This window comes from Megalobrama amblycephala, linkage group LG4, assembly GCF_018812025.1.
Source record: "Megalobrama amblycephala isolate DHTTF-2021 linkage group LG4, ASM1881202v1, whole genome shotgun sequence".
NCBI lineage: Eukaryota > Metazoa > Chordata > Actinopteri > Cypriniformes > Xenocyprididae > Megalobrama > Megalobrama amblycephala.
In genome coordinates, this window is record NC_063047.1 from 4,997,258 (window position 1) to 5,014,588 (window position 17,331).

Consider the following 17,331-nt stretch of genomic DNA (forward strand, 5'->3'; position numbering starts at 1 on the left):
CTTAAAAAAAACTCACTCTGGCGGTCAGTTAGAATATTTTAAACTCACGCTTGAAAGGTGTGCATATCCTGGGTGTTTTAATATTAGAAAGCCTAAAAGAAAATTTTTGTCAGGACAGAAATATGTGATTTTTCATAGATTTCCTATACACAATCCTGAGCGAATGAAACTGTGGTTGCTACGCCTACGTCAACCATGACCTTTTCAACGTAATTGCGTATTACATGACGTCACGAACGCGCATCGGAGAAAAGAGTAAAGCCAGCATTTGTGCTTATAAAACTTAAACTTTTTTTAAAAAAAAAATTTAAATGACCGATCGTTTCGCTAGATAAGACCCTTATTCATCGTCTGGTGTCGTCTGGTGTTGTTTAAAGCCCTTTGAAGCTGCACTGAAGCTGCCATTTGGACCTTCAACCGTTTGGTGCCCATTGAAATGAATGATATGGAGAAAAATCCTAGAATGTTTACATCAAAAACCTTCATTTCTTTTCAACTGAAGAAAGAAAGACATGGACATCTTGGATGACATAGGGGTGAGTAAATTATCAGCAAAAGTTTATTTAAAAGTGAACTAACCTTTTAACACCATCTGTCACACACACGAATTGTATTTTTAATTTTACCAAGTTGATTGCACTAAAAAAACCCCACAGTCATCATGCTTTCAGTCCACTTCAAGTTTGATTTTGACGTGACATAAAGCGGTGATATCTAACTGTTATCTGTTTACTTACTTTTCAATTAGTCTTCCGATTGACGCCATCATTTGTTCATTCAAACTGAGAGGCGGGATTTATCGCACAAACCAATCATATCCAATCATAACCAATTACATCCAATCATAGCGCGATGGAGACATTGCCTCCTCTCACGTGACTTTCCCCCATTCATTCTCAATTACCGCCCACAAAACCCACCGCACGCTGGGGGTCTGATGATTTTCTATGGTTTTCTATGAGTGAAAAGGGAGGCATGACTCCTGCATGCCTCCTGCTGTAACTTTACCTGCAGGTGTCGCTGTTGGGCAGTGTTCCTTTAGAAATAAGCGTGACTTGCGCTCTTTTTAATGTCATAATTTGTAATATTTGCGTTGTTTTATATGTAATATGGATTATTTTCTCATCCTATTTTTTGAGGAGGCACTGCCTCCCTTGCCTACTCAGAGGAAACGCCCCTGGTATATATATATATATATATATATATATATATATATATATATATATATATATATAGTATATTAAAAACTATATTAATTTATATTGTTGCAAAGCTCAGTCTGTGTGTATTTGTTTGTGTTTCATGTGCAGAAGACATTATTTTTCCTCGGGCTCATTGCATGTGTCTAGTTTTGGATCTCCAAATCTGTTGGCTGACCACCAGAGAGACTGTGCAAAGATAGATGGAGACTTTCAAGTCTTTGGCTGTGGTCGACACACACAACACTGATGCTGCGTAGATCAAGTAGATGACTGTGTAGTTTATGAGCTCTTGCTTCTTGATACCATTGAGTGATGATGTACCCTGATGCTAAAGTCACAATTGCACCCAAGAGAAACTCATCTATGATTAAATGCAAATAAACTCTCATATCTCTCCTTTTCCCTTTCTCTCTTTCTTATCCCCTGTATCTTTCTCTCTTCCACACTCTCTCTCTCTCTCTCTCTCTCCGACCTACTAAAAGATATTTATATTCCTCTCACAACCTCCTCAAGTCATCTCACTGGGACAAGCAAACTATTTCTGTTCTCTCTCTCTTTCTCATTCTCACACCACCAAGTTCTACCTATCCTCCAGAAACAAGCTTTTGAAGGTCACCTAGCTGTTCCAGTTTAGACCACAAGAATTGTTGGCATAAAAATAGGACATAGAATAGATAGGAGATATAGAGGAAGAGGGAACAAAAAAGGGATAAGGAAGAAACCAAAGAGACTGCACTGTAATTTAGGTGATGACTTTTGAAGTAGATTGACTTATATTACTAAAGAATCCAGGCTACCCTCAATGCTAAAAACAGCTAGCAGTAGAGTTCCTCAGACACATACAAACATAAACAACTGCAAGGTAATTCTGCCTATGATATATGTTTATTCACACATTTTGATCTTTGTCTTTGTGCAATGTATAGTTTGTTGTGAAGGTGTTACAGCTATTATTAAGTGTCTTAGTGGATAATGCAAGTATCTATGTTATGATGGCTAGGAATCCAAAGGATAGGAGAGAGGACTGAATAAATAAAGAAGGAACAAGAAGGATGTGACAAAATTGGCAAAAGAACTGAAAGGAAAATAGAAGGAGAAAGAATGGGAAGAGCGAGAGGATGACAAATAGGTTATTTCTCTATCTCAGGCTCCTTCCCAGAATGCATTGTGTAGACAGTGTCAAATGATATAGCCCTTACAAGATGCTACAGATGGCTGCGCAAGTGTGCGGGGGGCAAGTTTTGCCTACGTTGTGAAAACCAAATGTCCCCACAAGGATAGTAAACCCTGAAATCACCTACATTATGGGGAGCACAATACAGCCAATGCTCCGCACAAGGAAAACAGCTCTACTATTAACATACTAAATAATGTTTTAGTGAAAATACTAAAAATGCAGAAAGTTTTCTGTGAGGTTTAGGAGTAAGATTATGAGATAGAAAATATCATTAGTTCAGAACAAAAAACAATAGTCCACATTGTAATAGAAAAAAACAAATGTGTGTAGGCTACATTACATAATCTTTAGATTGTGCTATCACTCACCAGAACACTAATCTAGCTCTAGCACAGATATCTGACAGTGGATAAAACTACACAAAGAATTAAAACTGATGATGAACAGATGAGAGGAGGAAGTGATGAGGAAAAAGGACATACATTCCGCTGTGTGTACTGGGCGGCGTTATTCCCTAAGCACAGTCAGTTTAGACAAAGTTACATGAAATAACCCAGATATCCCCCCCAAAAAAAGTTCTGCCCTCAAACTTTAGCTAAGAACTATTTTAATCAATCACCGACCTAAAATAGCCATCTGAAACCAGGACGCACAGATACAATCCCTCTCTCTCTCTTTCTCTCTATACACAAGTTCATTAGAGCATCCCATTCTGAATTCTGTATACAGGTAGTGACATTGATGCTGTTTTCATTAATACTATATGCCTGGAGACATGCGCTGCATGATTCACTCACTGGATAGCTGTGACTTTGATACAAACTCAATCTCTGACCTCATTAGAAAGATAGAGTGGCAGAGGGATAAAGAGAAAGAGAATTAAACAACATAGAGAGAGAGAGAAAGAGAAACAGATAGAGTTTGAGGCTGTGCTTTAGATGAATCAGGTCAACTGAGATTTAGCAAGATGGGTCGTGAGGTTTGTTCGGCTCCGTCTTTCTGCAGCGTGAAGCACAACTGGGATCTCCCAGTGACCAAACATCGCTTGATTTCCCAAAACTTCATTTCATATATGTCAAACGAATGAAAATCATGTCAGTTCATTCAACTCTATGCTTGTAGGTATGTCAGCATGTGTGTTTAATTCACTAAGAGCATGTGTGTGTCCTATATTTTAGGCACCTCTGGGTTTGGTACTGAAGGACTTGCTAACCTATTCATGAGCGCCTTTCTAATTATGCTAATTAAGACATAACAGGGCTGAGTCCTGCAAAGCCAAGCATTATCTCATGAGGATAAGCTGTAAACACAGTCACAATAATATGAATGTAATATTATTAATAACACATATATTTATACATTTGAACACATAAAACACCACACAACAGAGTGTGCAGCTTATATAACCAAGTTGTGTCTTTTGTATGTTGAAATATCACTTGCCCCACCTCTCTCTCTTCTCTCTCTGCAACTGGAATAAGAACAGGCTATCAGAACATGAGATGTTTCTTGTTGCTATGCAACGGTATATGGGATGGTGGGTTATTCTGTGCTGTGTATGGCACTACATAGCCATTCAAACACAGATCCATCTGCATCATTTGCACAATGAGGTAATGCATGTGAGATCCCTAAATAAATGCGAGATAGACTCTAAAAGGACTGTCATTCAGTGCTGCAGCTCTCTGAAAGATGTTGCAAATAGAACTGTAATTAGAGAAGAATAAAAACAGCATAAAATTAAGATTTGTGAAAGTTGCTGCATGTTTATAATGATCAATATGAATTCAGAAAGTGAGCACAATGAGCAAGTATTCTTATTTCAATGCATATAGTTTATGTGTTGATTTATATTCTAAAATTGAGACTATATATATATATAAGGAAAATTATACAACAGTTACTTCCGGTCCTCAAATTTGATACAGTGTGTTTGTGCCTTCCAGGCAGACTGTCAGTCTGTGCATTAATGGAGAGAATTTCTCAGTGAATCTTTCTACGGGTTGCACTGTTGTAGTGACTTAGTTTGTGATATTGAATCATCCACTCAAACGATTCGTTCAAACTCACTAATTAATTATGAAACAAAACAAGTGACTAACTGCATTCAAAAACCAAACATTTCCATATACTATACAGAGAACGCAAAAATCAATATGTATGATGAGAGAGAGCATCCAAAGGCAACTTTATAAATATATATATATATATATATATATATATATATATATATATATATATATTTTTTTTTTTTTTTTTTTTTTTTTTTTTTATAAAATACTTATATTATAAGAGGTGTCCAAACTTGGTCCTGGAAAGCCACTGTGCTGCAGATTTAGCTCCAACTTATATATATATGAAAAACTACAGAGCAATCTTTAACAGTTCAGAAAATGTGATTTTATAAACAATATATAAATATATATATAAAAAAATTAAATAAAAGTTAAAAGTTGTTTGTTTTCATGATTGAGAGGGTATCAAAGTACATCTTAAGATCAGTGTTACCGTTTTCTTTAGTTTTTCTTTTCTTGTGAATGTAAAATTTTGATGATATAAAAGATTAGTCTTTTTTTCAGAAAACTTTGGGTTTTGTAAATATACAGTACAGTCCAAAAGTTTGGAACCACTAAGATGTTTAATGTTTTTAAAAGAAGTTTTGTCTGCTCACCAAGGCTACATTTATTTAATTAAAAATACAGTAAAAAACAGTAATATTGTGAAATATTATTACAATTTAAAATAACTGTGTACTATTTAAATATATTTGACAAAGTAATTTATTCCTGTGATGCAAAGCTGAATTTTCAGCATCGTTACTCCAGTCTTCAGTGTCACATGATCCTTCAGAAATCATTCTAATATGCTGATTTGCTGCTCAATAAACATTTATGATTATTTTCAATGTTGAAAACAGTTGTGTACTTTTTTTTTCAGGATTCCTTGATGAATAGAAAGTTCAAAAGAACAGCATTTATCTGAAATACAAAGCTTCTGTAGCATTATACACTACCGTTCAAAAGTTTGGGGTCAGTAAGAATTTTTAGTTTTATTTTTTTGAAAAGAAATTAAAGAAATGAATACTTTTATTCAGCAAGGATGCATTAAATCAATCAAAAGTGGCAGTAAAGACATTTATAATGTTACAAAAGATTAGATTTCAGATAAACACTGTTCTTTTGAACTTTCTATTCATCAAATAATCCTGAAAAAAAATATTGTACACAAATATTTTGTACAATTGTACACATTAAATGTTTCTTGAGCAGCAGATCAGCATATTAGAATGATTTCTGAAGGATCATGTGACACTGAAGACTGGAGTAACGATGCTGAATATTCAGCTTTGCCATCACAGGAATAAATTACTTTGTGAAATATATTCAAATAGAAAACAGTTATTTTAAATTGTAATAATATTTCACAATATTACTGTTTTTTACTGTATTTTTTAATTAAATAAATGTAGCCTTGGTGAGCAGACGAAACTTCTTTTAAAAACATTAAAAATCTTAGTGGTTCCAAACTTTTGGACTGTATATATATATATATATATATATATATATATATATATATATATATATATATATATATATATATATATATAAAGGTTCTACATTTCAGCTTTTATTTTTAATTTTCTGTCATGTCCATTTTAAAGTCAATCTTAAGAGAGAGAGTAAGGGCAAAAAAAAAATAAAATAAAAAAGATATTCAATAACTGATGTGTTGCACAAAGTATATGGATTTTCCTACTAATGGCTGCATTTACAGGATAACAACTTATCGGCTGCATCCGAAATAGCATATTTCCCTACTATAGAGTAGGCGAAAAACAGTATGCGACAAAAGAAGTACATCCGAATTCACAGTACTCATAAAAGAGTAGGCAAAAAAATACCCAGACGACCTACTATTTCCGGCGAGATTCTGAAGTGTGCATACAATGGACACAAATTTATTATCCCATGAGGTCACAGGAGAGGATTTGTTAATGAAAGTAAAGCCACGCAACTGACACTGGTACAGTATGATAATGACGACATGGCAGATATATGGTAGTATATCTGGATTACATTCATGATACTACACACATTGATACTACATAGAACATATTTTTTTATCGGTTGCAAAGTAATTAATTATTTAAAACAAGTACCTACTCAATGGAGTATTCAATTTCATATACAGACATTAACTCATAAGTACACACAAGAGAGGAGGTGGAAGTGAAGTGGTCACATGACAATGCCAACATATGTAGTACGTCCAGAGTGCATTCATTACTACACACATGCATACTTTGTCTATAGAACATGTTTAATGGTCACAAATTAAGTTCTTTATCAAATGTAGTACATATTTTGTATATGACTGCATGTAGTGAGTCATTAAATCATTCACCCTAATGATTCATTCAAACACATTCACAGAAATTGTGTTTGAATGTCTGCTGTGGTCTGGATCCTGACAGCAACCAGTAAAATAATCTGACGCAGACACAGGACAATTCAGAAACGAATGACAGCAGTCCCACTGAATGACAGTAAATGCCTATTACCAACTACATGAGATACAGCTACAGTTAAACAGATTGTCAAACTGAGGCTCTCCTCTATACCCGATTAAGAACCGTGAGTCATACTGCACTGCGAGACAAAGAGAAAGTATTTCTGAGCTGGAGAATGACTCACAACAATAGACCTAATCACATGCTATACTTAGGGAAGACAAAAAGATAAAGTACAGGTGACAAGTGGGATGCGGAGGCTGATGAATGGAAGAATAAATAAGAAAGGATACTATTAACTTAAATTTGAATATGTCGTTTCAGTCAAACTGTTACTAATATCATCTCAGTTTCACCTATTTCTTTTTCTCTAACAATAGCATCCCAGTGCAGCACTCAGTTGAGTTCACCATGTGCCGTGGCGATTGCTCCCCCGAGCGGCTAAACTGATTTATAGCAACTGATTACCATAATGACTTTGTGTACCGAACCCAGCATCTGAGTCAAAAATACTTGGCTGTGACTGTAACACCATAATATCCATGGCATTTTATATCCCTTCCCACATCATGAATTGATGAAATATAGAGATCAGAATCCTGCTTTGTCATACTGTGTCCTTGAGCAAAGCACCAAACTCCAGGTGTTTCCACAAAACCATCCCTGCAATTAGTGTTTGTGAGTCACTTTACATTTAGATCATCTGGCTACAATTTGACATCTAAATAAATACGAGGGATGGATAGACTAAGAGCAGCGATCTAACTGACACATGCATACTCCTAGTTCTTAGATGCCTTGATACTTGTGTTTAACATGCAAATCGAATGACATGCACGTGTCCTAACATTCAGTGTCACAGGATCATTGGAGACAGTGCCATCGGTCTTCCTTGTATATAGTCCAACAGGTAAATATGTTTATTAATTATTACATTTCGGACATAGCACTATACCTCCGATTTTAAAACAAAATCTGCAGTTTGTGACATGAGTGGTATTAAAAATGTTTGAAGGCTGTTTGGTGATAGAGGGGATTTAACATATGGTACATATGGTACAATGAACGAAGAACGATTACAGGATATAAGAATATATCTAAAGAAGCATGATATGTACTGTATACTTTACATGTAATATATTATGATAGTGATAATATATGTGTTTTTGATATGACGTGTACTCAAAAAAACATTTAAGACTTTTAAGGCTTATTAAGTTGTTTCGCTCTAATCAGTATGAATGAATTTATGCAAAACAAAATGCCAAAACAAATGCTTGAGACACGAGTGGACTGTCATTTTAGTGAGCTCTATTCAATATATGACTAAATGGAACAAAAGTCCAAGTTTGCAGATACAGATATACATATTATGTCATATCTGGATTCACATCTGCATCCATCTATTTGCAATATCAGCCTAAAGATGCTATAATTTTTATCCAAATCTTTGAGGAAACACTAACATTTCTTTAAAGGTACCGTAGAACGTCTTTTTAAAAGATGTAATATAAGTCTAAGGTGTCCCCTGAATGTGTCTGTGAAGTTTCAACTCAAAATACCCCATAGATTTTTTTTTTTATCATTTTTTTAACTGCCTATTTTGGGGCATCATTAAATATGCGGCGATTCAGAGCACGGCCCCTTTAAATGCTCACGCTCCCCACTCCCCGAGCTCGCGCTTGCCTTAAAGGGTTAGTTCACCCAAAAATGAAAATTATGTCATTAATGACTCACCCTCATGTTGTTCCACACCCGTAAGACCGTCATTCATCTTCGGAACACAGTTTAAGATATTTTAGATTTAGTCCGAGAGCTTTCTATCCATCCATTGAAAGTGTATGTACGGTAGACTGTCCATTTCCAGAAAGGTAATAAAAACATCATCAAAGTAGTCCATGTGACATCAGTGAGTTAGTTAGCATCGAAAATACATTTTGGTCCAAAAATAACAAAAACTACAACTTTATTCAGCAATGTATTCTCTTCCGGGTCTGTTGTCAATCCGCGTTCGCGACTCTGCAGTGACACTGCTGACGTAAGACGCTGCTGACGTGTTATCTGGTATATATAAAAATACAGCAATACCAAAATACAAACAATGTAGAATAGCTTGAATACAGCGTGCGTCTCCCTCAGACTGTAAACGAAGCTCGGGCGCACCAGATAACACGTCAGCAGCATCTTACGTCAGCAAACACTGCTCTGAAAAAAATTCACTTCAAAATCAACTGGATATGTGAGCCAAAAATTTAAATGAAAAAGTTCAAGCTTAATTTATAGAAAGTCCTAAATAGCTAAACATTTTTTCTATCACTCACAAATGTCAAAATATAGTTTGGTAACTCACTAGTCAGAGGTGTAAAGTACTTGAGTAAATGTAATTAGTTACTGTACTTAAGTATCTTTTTGGCTACTTTGTAGTTGTACTGAGTATCAAAGATATTGGCAACTTTTACTCTCTACTTGACTACATTTTTGAGCAAGTAAATGTACTTTTTACTCCACTACATTTGTGATGAGTAATGCAATTACAAATTACATTTTTCATGGTAGTTAACTTCTTCTGCAGCAGTTTGTTTCTGGTATAAAGAAGCGATATCGCCATCTAAGGGCACTGAAGGTACTATATCTTGTGCATTTTGACTTTACTCTCCCAAAACCTGTCAACAAGGATACTTTACGTGAAAGTGAGTGCATTAGCAGGTAGTTGCTGATCGCAGATGTTTGATTTATTCGATGGGGAATTGACTGGAGCTGGTGATGAGGCTCAAACCAGCACATACAGTAGACTTTGACTATTTCATTTTACTTAACATTATTTTATTTATCCACTACATTGACAAGACCGTTTTGAAGGATATTGGTTACTTATGGCCACTTGAACTTAACTGAGACTTGAGAGTTTGTAGACGTTTAAAAGGTTGTTGTGTCGACCTTGATTTATTGCAACACTGAGGTGTTCAGTTTTATTTAGATTTTAGAAAAAAAACTTGATTTCTCATCTTACAAATCAATTCTTTCTCTATTTTCACTGGCAGTCTCAATAACTAGTGCATCTCTGAGCCTACATTCAGCATGAGTAAAATACTTAAGTACTGTTAAAATCAGATACCCTAAGACTTTTACTCAAGTCGTATTGGAATTGGTTACTTGTAACTTGTAGTGGAGTCATTTTCGATGCAAGGTATCACTACTTTTACTCAAGTACGGTTTTTATGTACTCTTTACACCTCTGTCACTAGTAGATAAAACAGAACAGAAGAGAAAAATCATCATTCTTGAGAACTAAATTCCACATGAACAAACACAGTTTATGTTTTCGATGCTGTAAAGAGTAATTATACAAGTTATTTTCATGCTCCACACAGGCGACACAAAGAGAGAAAGACAAGATGGCTCCCAGATATGTCTGTGCACTGATCATCTTCACAGGTTGGTGGCTTCACATGACAGTAAATTCATAAACACAACAAAATCATTAAAATGAATCCATTTTCCTTCTTACTAAGCTCTTCAGTACTTACGTTCTTTATGTAGGGGTGATCATTGTAACTGGACTGCTGGCATCTTGGATGATGGGGTGTGAATTTTTATAGTCCTTTAAAAATATGTGACAGTCTAGTAAGCATTCTTCATAATTACAGGTTTTCTGTTCTTGTCTAGGTTTGAACGAACTGAGATTAAAAAAAAGTCTTCCATAAATCCATTCAAAATCAGCACAGATGCAGCTCAAACAGAGACGACGACATTAGCGGATGCATTAGCTGTGACTGAAGGTGTGTCCAACACGCCGAAGGCACAAGTAATCACAGACTTTCTAGGAACTGCCCCAGTGAAAAAGATGTCTGGAACATCAAGAGCATCATCTGCCGTTGCTTTAGCTGAACTCTCTCGGCAAACAACAGCTGAGACAGCAGCAGTGAGTGCAGCTGGGTCAGTGGAAACTACAGCTGGGAGAACAGTCACCTTGTCTGAGACTATAGAGAAAGTTACGCCATCCGTTTTACCTGTAACAAAAAAGGCAGAAACTCTAGAAACAGCTAAATCAACTCTAGGTGAATCAGTCACCGCACATACACAAATAAAAGAAAGTACCTATGTGGAATCATCAACAAATACAGCTCAAAACACACCCAAACCTGAGAGTTTAAGTGTTAGTGATATTAAACAAACACATAAAAGTGAAACAGAACCAACAGAAGTAGGCATCACAGTACCAAAACAAGAATCAGGGACAACCAGTTTTGCTCATACTACAACTGCAGCTAATATCATGAGTGCATCTCCAATACCAGAACCAAAGACAGACGGAGCAACACATTTCATTACCAGTCAATTGAAACCTTCAGAAATTACATCTGAAAATAAAGCAACAACAGAATCTAGACCAGCTGCTACATTCATAACAGCAGCATTTATAACTGAAACAAAAGTAGATTTAACTGAAGGAAAACCGGCACCAAGCACATTCATAAAAATGCTAAAAACAGCAGGAACAGAGCAATCTAAAGCTGAAACAAGTGAAACAACCACAGTCAGACCACAAGAATCTACTCAAGCTATAAAAACTTCAAATGGTCCAACAAAAATAAATCGGGCTACTGGTATAAAGTTTATAACTGCCATTGGAACCAAAGGAAAAACAGTGGGAAAACGATTAAGTACAGCAGGTAGAGGCATTACAAAAAAAGGCAGACATGGCCAGGAGAAGACACCCCTGTCCCATGATAAAACTTTGTATTCTGCCATCACTATGGGTTGCATCCTAGTGATATGTGCCCTGCTAGCACTTATTGTGTTTATAAAGGATTTTATCGGGTGCTAAGATACTTAGCCTATAAAAATGTTGGTTAATCGTGAATAAAAATCATTTGTTTTGGAATGTAAATAAACAACTGATTGAATAAATAACTAATTCATTAAAAAGGATTCAAAATATGATTGTTGATTTTTTTTTTTTTTTTCCCCAGCATAAGGTCTTAAAAGGGCAGGACATCCAAAAAATGACAATTCTGTCATTATTTACTCACCCTCATTTCATTTCCAACCTGTTGTTTTTCTTCTATGGGACAGAAAAGAAGATATTTTGAAGAACTGGTTACAATGATAAGTCAGTGAGATGGTCCTCACTGCAGAACACGAGATCCAGGGGGCGGGGTTGGATCTAGATCCAATTCCTCCCACTTTACATATCCCTAAACCTACTCGTCTCTGGATCTTGTGTGTTCTGCAGTGAGGGGCTACTGGAGATTTGCAGAGAAAAAGAAAGTCATACAAGTTTGTAACAACATGAAGGTCAAGTATTCATTTGTGATTGTTTTTAACAATGTATTTGTAATTTGCATATTCTCTAAACATTTTTGTCTAAACATGACCAGAGTCAATAAACAGCTCAAACAAGAGAAAAATACAACCACACTAAAGTGATCTAATCATCCATCTACTATCCACAATGATTCTTTTGTGAAAGGTGCAATGTGTTAATTTTAGCAGCATCAAGTGGTGAGGTTGCGAACTGCAACCAACGGCACCACTCCCTTTTGAAGCAAAATACAGGTGCTGGTCATATAATTAGAATATCATCAAAAAGTTGATTTATTTCACTAATTCCATTCAAAAATTGAAACTTGTATATTATATTCATTCATTACACACAGACTGATATATTTCAAATGTTTATTTCTTTTAATTTTGATGATTATAACTGACAACTAAGGAAAATCCCAATTTCAGTATCTCAGAAAAGAAGAATATTACTTAAGACCAATACAAAGAAAGGATTTTTAGAAATCTTGGCCAACTGAAAAGTATGAACATGAAAAGTATGAGCATGTAACTGGTGATGGGAAACCGAGGCTTTCTGAAGTATTTGAGGCTTTCATCAAATTTTGCCGAAAAACGGTTCATTACTCAAAGTTTTTAACACAGTGCGCATTAGTGACATCTGGTGGTCAGACTTCTTTTCTCCACCATATCTAAATCATCGCGGAGCAGATCTACGGTTTGAAAAAGCACGTGACCAAAGCTTCGAAGTCCGTGACATACGGAATCACTCTGAATCAGTTCTATCTAATCTAAACTAATCTCATCTAAATTAATTTGTGACAATGAGACCACCACTCGTGTCACGTGTAACCGAGTCAAGGGATATTGATCAATAATATAAAATATACAATTATGTGATCATAACTGACGTGAGTAGTTAAATAAAATATTTTGGGTGAGCTGTTTAACCCTTATGTTCTGTTCAGGGACTCTGAGACCCCGGCAATAAAACATGATTAAATGCATTTTCCTTTACGCATCAGCTGCCAATTATTTTCAAATCAGCTGTCCCGACTTTCCGATACTGCATGATGTTCGAAGCTTCAAACGTCATCAATCACGTGGTATTGTCATTACAATACAAGCATCGGTACAGTGTGTGATACAATAGTGCGTTGAAAACTGCGTCGGAGCATCGGAGCCCCGGTATCAACCGTCCCATCACTACTTCTAACTGCGTAGAACTGCGTATTCAACGGAGTGACGATGCAGATCAAGAACAACGCAACAACGTAGTGATGAAAAACGCTCTCTAGAGTGTTTGTCCGTTTAGGGCTGCTGTAGAAACATGTCGGCGCAAAATGACGACATGTCTATGTAGATATAAATGGCTCATTCTAAGGTAAGACATGAAAACATAACGGTTCATTAGATCTTTATACACCACTGCAAACATAGTTATGTATATTATATTGCATTTCTGTCAATAGATCCTCCCAAATTTCACACATTGCACCTTTAAGCAGAAGAATACAAAGACACAACTAATACTGAAGTGAAGTTCTGTTCCCTCATATGCTTTCCCCCTCTGCTCATCTGAATACAACACAATACAAGATCTTATATACCTTGCTATTACAAGGAATGTAACATTAAGAGGGAAAGTGTGTCTGAGGCCACTCGCTGACTCGAAGCAATAATTAAGAAAACTAGCTAACGTTACGTTAGTAACTTGGCTAACGTTACCTGTTGTGTTGATGCTCAAAATCTAACTGAAAATTATCCGCCCCAGAGAAGTCCACTGATTGGCGGAATGCCTTGTAACGTATTGGTCACCTGTATTAGATGGTAGAGTTTTAGTTGCAAGCTGGACTATATTTGGTTCTTGACCCAAACAATTTTCACGATTCACTTGTGGCATTATTATTTGAAAAGTAAAGATGTTGCGAGATTTTAACCACAAGAGTCACAGACGCGAGTAGATCACGTGCACCGGAAGAGTATATCCACATGGCCTCGTTGGCGCAGTAGGCAGCGCGTCAGTCTCATAATCTGAAGGTCGTGAGTTCGAGCCTCACACGGGGCAAAATCTTTTCCTCATCACACTGCAAGTGTACAGTCGCGCACAGGAACCAGTGGTTAAGGAGCACATTTTTTGCTGCGTCAGATAAATAGGGTAGATTGCAAATGCAGTAAACTCACACAATACCCAGTGCGAATGTACTACACACTTTATCTACACCCACAGGCAGAAAAAGAGCAACTGGAAATGCAGTATAAAGCTTTATATGATTTATATGATGTGAAAAAAATCGTCTAAAATGTGAGCGTTTGAAGTTTATGAATGGGTGTACACAATGGTGCCGTTCTACTGCCCCCTATTGTTTTAGTTTGTGATCGTTTTCGTTTTGGCCACTAGGTGGAGGCAGACTTTCATAATTATTAGTATGATTATACCAAGTACTGATTTAGATGTTAGTCAATGTTAGTAGTATTACTAACATTGACTAGCTGAAGAAGTAATTTTCAATTGTAAACTGGCCTCACATAAGGCGCTTTGAATTTTTTTTAAAGTTCCACTAATACATTTTAGATTTCAGTTTGGCACATTGTTATGAAAAGCCTATTCTGTCTTTCTTTGTACACGGGCCTGCAAACAGTCTGCAAACCAGGCACATCATGTAACAAATCTAAGTGCTGACCATTTTGTTGTTCGTAGCACTTTGTGCTGTAGCAACTATATTGATGGTAGATCAAATAAAGCATCTTGAAACGCTACTTGCTGTAAGGACCCCAGTAATCCCAGAAGGTGCTCTTTGGTTGGGTTTCAAACATAGGCCTATACTTTATAAAATAATTCAATTCACTTCTTCCGGTCCAAAAAAGTTAAAAAGCCTTTATTCACATCATGGCTAATCACAATAGAAACATTATAAAACACTGCACACTGATGCATTTCGGCCGTCAGCCTTCTTCAGAGTGTGTCAGGTACGCTGGTATTTGACAATCCCCACTTTGTCTGTGCAGATGATACTACAGCTGCTAGTTTTTCAAAGCAGCTGTCATTACTCAAAGGAAAATTAGACCAGTTTTTGGAATCAAGTGGTTGATATGATTAAGAGTAGGACTAATATGTTGTGTTCACTTGGGAATAATGTCTATAGAAAATAACCAAGCTGACAAGCATGGCTTCTCTCCCCGTGTATTTTCATAGTGCAACAATTATCCCCCGTTTTCTCAGCCTTATTGTTTATAAATTCACCAAAGCACCCTGCTGGATCTCAAACATAATTATTGAACTAAAAAGATGAAATATACAGAGAGAATCACATTCAGCTAGCATTCAGCATTGAGAGTTTGACTTTTTTTGGGGGGGTTTATTAATTTATCTTCAGTTCTTTGGTAGATATCATCTTTCTTACTGCTATAATATTGCGCTTCTGTAGTCATTTATCAAGTCTGGGTTGTTGTTTTGTTTTTTGTTTTTTTGTGAAAAATAACTTCTCACAGTTCTGTCTCAAAGAAAGCAAAAAGTATTTAAGAAACTGAGAGCTTACACTTTTTTCATTCCGTTTCAGTAGAACATTTCTGCACAATTTAAATGGTTCAGAAAACCAAAATCATCATTGCCATCTGTCAATGACTAACTTCATATAAACACGTAATGAGCTCAGTGGCGCCAAAGAAAGATGACAATGGGTGCATTATCAAATAAAGAAAACAATGTACAAACAATGTACAACACAAATTATTAGAACAAAACACTATCAATGGTGAACAACAGACAGACATTAATACAAACAAAGGAATATCACAAATCAAATGATCGTTGATATCAAACTATTTGAAAGAGGGCAAAAAGCAATAAGAAAAAAAAGAAAAGAAAAAAGTCTTACACAAAGACTTACAAAAGGCACAATATTTAAAAAAATGGTGAGCGATAATAAAGTTAGCCAAAACGTGCCGAGCAGCAAGATAATTAAAAAAAAAGAGTCCACTTAAGTTAAAAGACATTTCATCCAATGACAATCCCTCATCCAACACAACAACAAACACATTTTCAAATGGGTGCAAACAGATTAGGAGGGATATGAATAAAAGTATACAATAAAAGCAACATAACATATTAATATTTAAGAAGTTAATGATGATTAATTTCCAAAACAAGAAAACGATTAACAGGTCATGAGGAGGTGAAACATGAAATGCTTTGTCGTATTTGTGGGTAAATGTTCATAACTGCAGTTATACTAGATTTGATGACATACTAGTGGTGGAATATCATATTCATGTATGTACATGAGAGAAAGTGTGTGTGCTGCGGAAGTGTTGAGCCCTAGCGCGTATACACACATTAGGTTGGCGTGCAACAAATCCCTGTTTACAGTGACATCTGAATGAACCATTGGTGTTGATACAGCGTGCATTCTTGCAGGGGCTCGACCTTGTCCCTCGGCCCGCACACTCATCGATATCTAGAGGAAGAGACAGAGAGAGATGGAGCCTTAAATGATGTCTGTCCATACATTTGCAAGTGATTAAATGTGTTGATTTCAGGAGCATGACCTCAGTTTCAGAAAAAAATAAGCAAGAGATTTTGTGCTTGACTATCTGCATTAAAGTACACATGAAATCAAAATTGACCTTATTTATTTCGTTAGCTCAAATTGCTAGTTTTGTGGTGAACAATTCATCTGTGCAAGTCAATCCACACAAAAAAAATAGTTTGGTTTCGTAATATTTAATCAAAATCTGAAAATGCTCCTCCCCTCTGCAACGGTGCCCCTTCTCTGATGACGTCAGTTTGACGGCTTGGGTTGAAAACGCTTAAACCACTCCCCTCCGACCGTTAGTCTGCTATGAGCGAGAGATGGAGAGGAGGAGCGCTGAAGTAAAACTCTGCCCTCTATTCAATATTCCGTTTCACTTGGAAATATGTCACAGCACTGGAGAAATGTCGTTTGCGACTTCCGGTTCACGCGGACTTTAACACTCACCTGTACAGCGTGTTCGCGAGTGGTCCAGTACAAATCCAGTATTGCACTCGCACATCGTACCCAGATAGGACCGCACACATCGTCCATTAGCACAGCTACACTCGTCTGAGTCTTCTTCTGAACTGTCTCCCTCTGAACACATGAGAGTGACAGAACCGATCATGAAACACTGCAATG

The 17,331-nt window shown here is 36.3% G+C and overlaps 3 protein-coding genes and 1 non-coding gene across 9 annotated transcripts in view; 2 read left to right on the forward strand and 2 right to left on the reverse strand.

Annotated features, from left to right (window-relative positions):
- LOC125266359 (spectrin beta chain, non-erythrocytic 1) overlaps positions 1-14,126 on the reverse strand; it is a 100,773-nt gene extending 86,647 nt beyond the window's left edge. The window contains exons 1-2 of the mRNA XM_048186918.1: positions 13,904-14,126; positions 11,923-11,954 (exon numbers count right to left, since the gene is read on the reverse strand). The gene's annotated coding sequence lies outside the window, so the exon portion shown is untranslated. The remainder of the gene's footprint in view (positions 1-11,922; positions 11,955-13,903) is intronic.
- On the forward strand, positions 7,465-11,934 carry LOC125266361 (flocculation protein FLO11-like). 2 transcript variants are annotated; one of them, XM_048186924.1, is made up of 4 exons: positions 7,465-7,799; positions 10,261-10,324; positions 10,430-10,472; positions 10,556-11,934. In XM_048186924.1, exons 2-4 carry the CDS (start codon positions 10,285-10,287, stop codon positions 11,715-11,717), a joined length of 1,245 nt encoding a protein of 414 aa, XP_048042881.1. In that variant the 5' UTR covers positions 7,465-7,799; positions 10,261-10,284; the 3' UTR covers positions 11,718-11,934. The 2 variants fall into 2 exon arrangements, with proteins under 2 accessions (XP_048042881.1, XP_048042882.1); XM_048186925.1 differs by lacking the exon at positions 7,465-7,799 and having other exon boundaries at positions 10,258-10,324.
- A 44-nt stretch (positions 14,127-14,170) lies between the features above and the next one.
- On the forward strand, positions 14,171-14,243 carry trnam-cau. The gene has a single exon. It is a non-coding gene; the product is annotated as a tRNA-Met (tRNA).
- A 790-nt stretch (positions 14,244-15,033) lies between these two features.
- ltbp3 (latent transforming growth factor beta binding protein 3) overlaps positions 15,034-17,331 on the reverse strand; it is a 46,602-nt gene continuing 44,304 nt past the window's right edge. For all 5 annotated transcript variants that reach the window (XM_048186932.1, XM_048186930.1, XM_048186931.1 and 2 more), the window contains 2 exons: positions 17,155-17,286; positions 15,034-16,632 (listed from right to left, as the gene is read on the reverse strand). In XM_048186932.1, coding sequence (XP_048042889.1) covers positions 16,445-16,632; positions 17,155-17,286 — 320 coding nt within the window. In that variant the 3' untranslated portion in view covers positions 15,034-16,444. The remainder of the gene's footprint in view (positions 16,633-17,154; positions 17,287-17,331) is intronic.

Coding starts and splice junctions, on each gene's coding strand:
- LOC125266361 (XM_048186924.1), top strand. CDS start 10,285: ATGGCTCCCAGATATGTCTGTGCACTGATCATCTTCACAG. Junction 10,325..10,429: donor TGCACTGATCATCTTCACAG/GTTGGTGGCTTC, acceptor TTCTTTATGTAG/GGGTGATCATTGTAACTGGA. Junction 10,473..10,555: donor CTGGCATCTTGGATGATGGG/GTGTGAATTTTT, acceptor GTTCTTGTCTAG/GTTTGAACGAACTGAGATTA.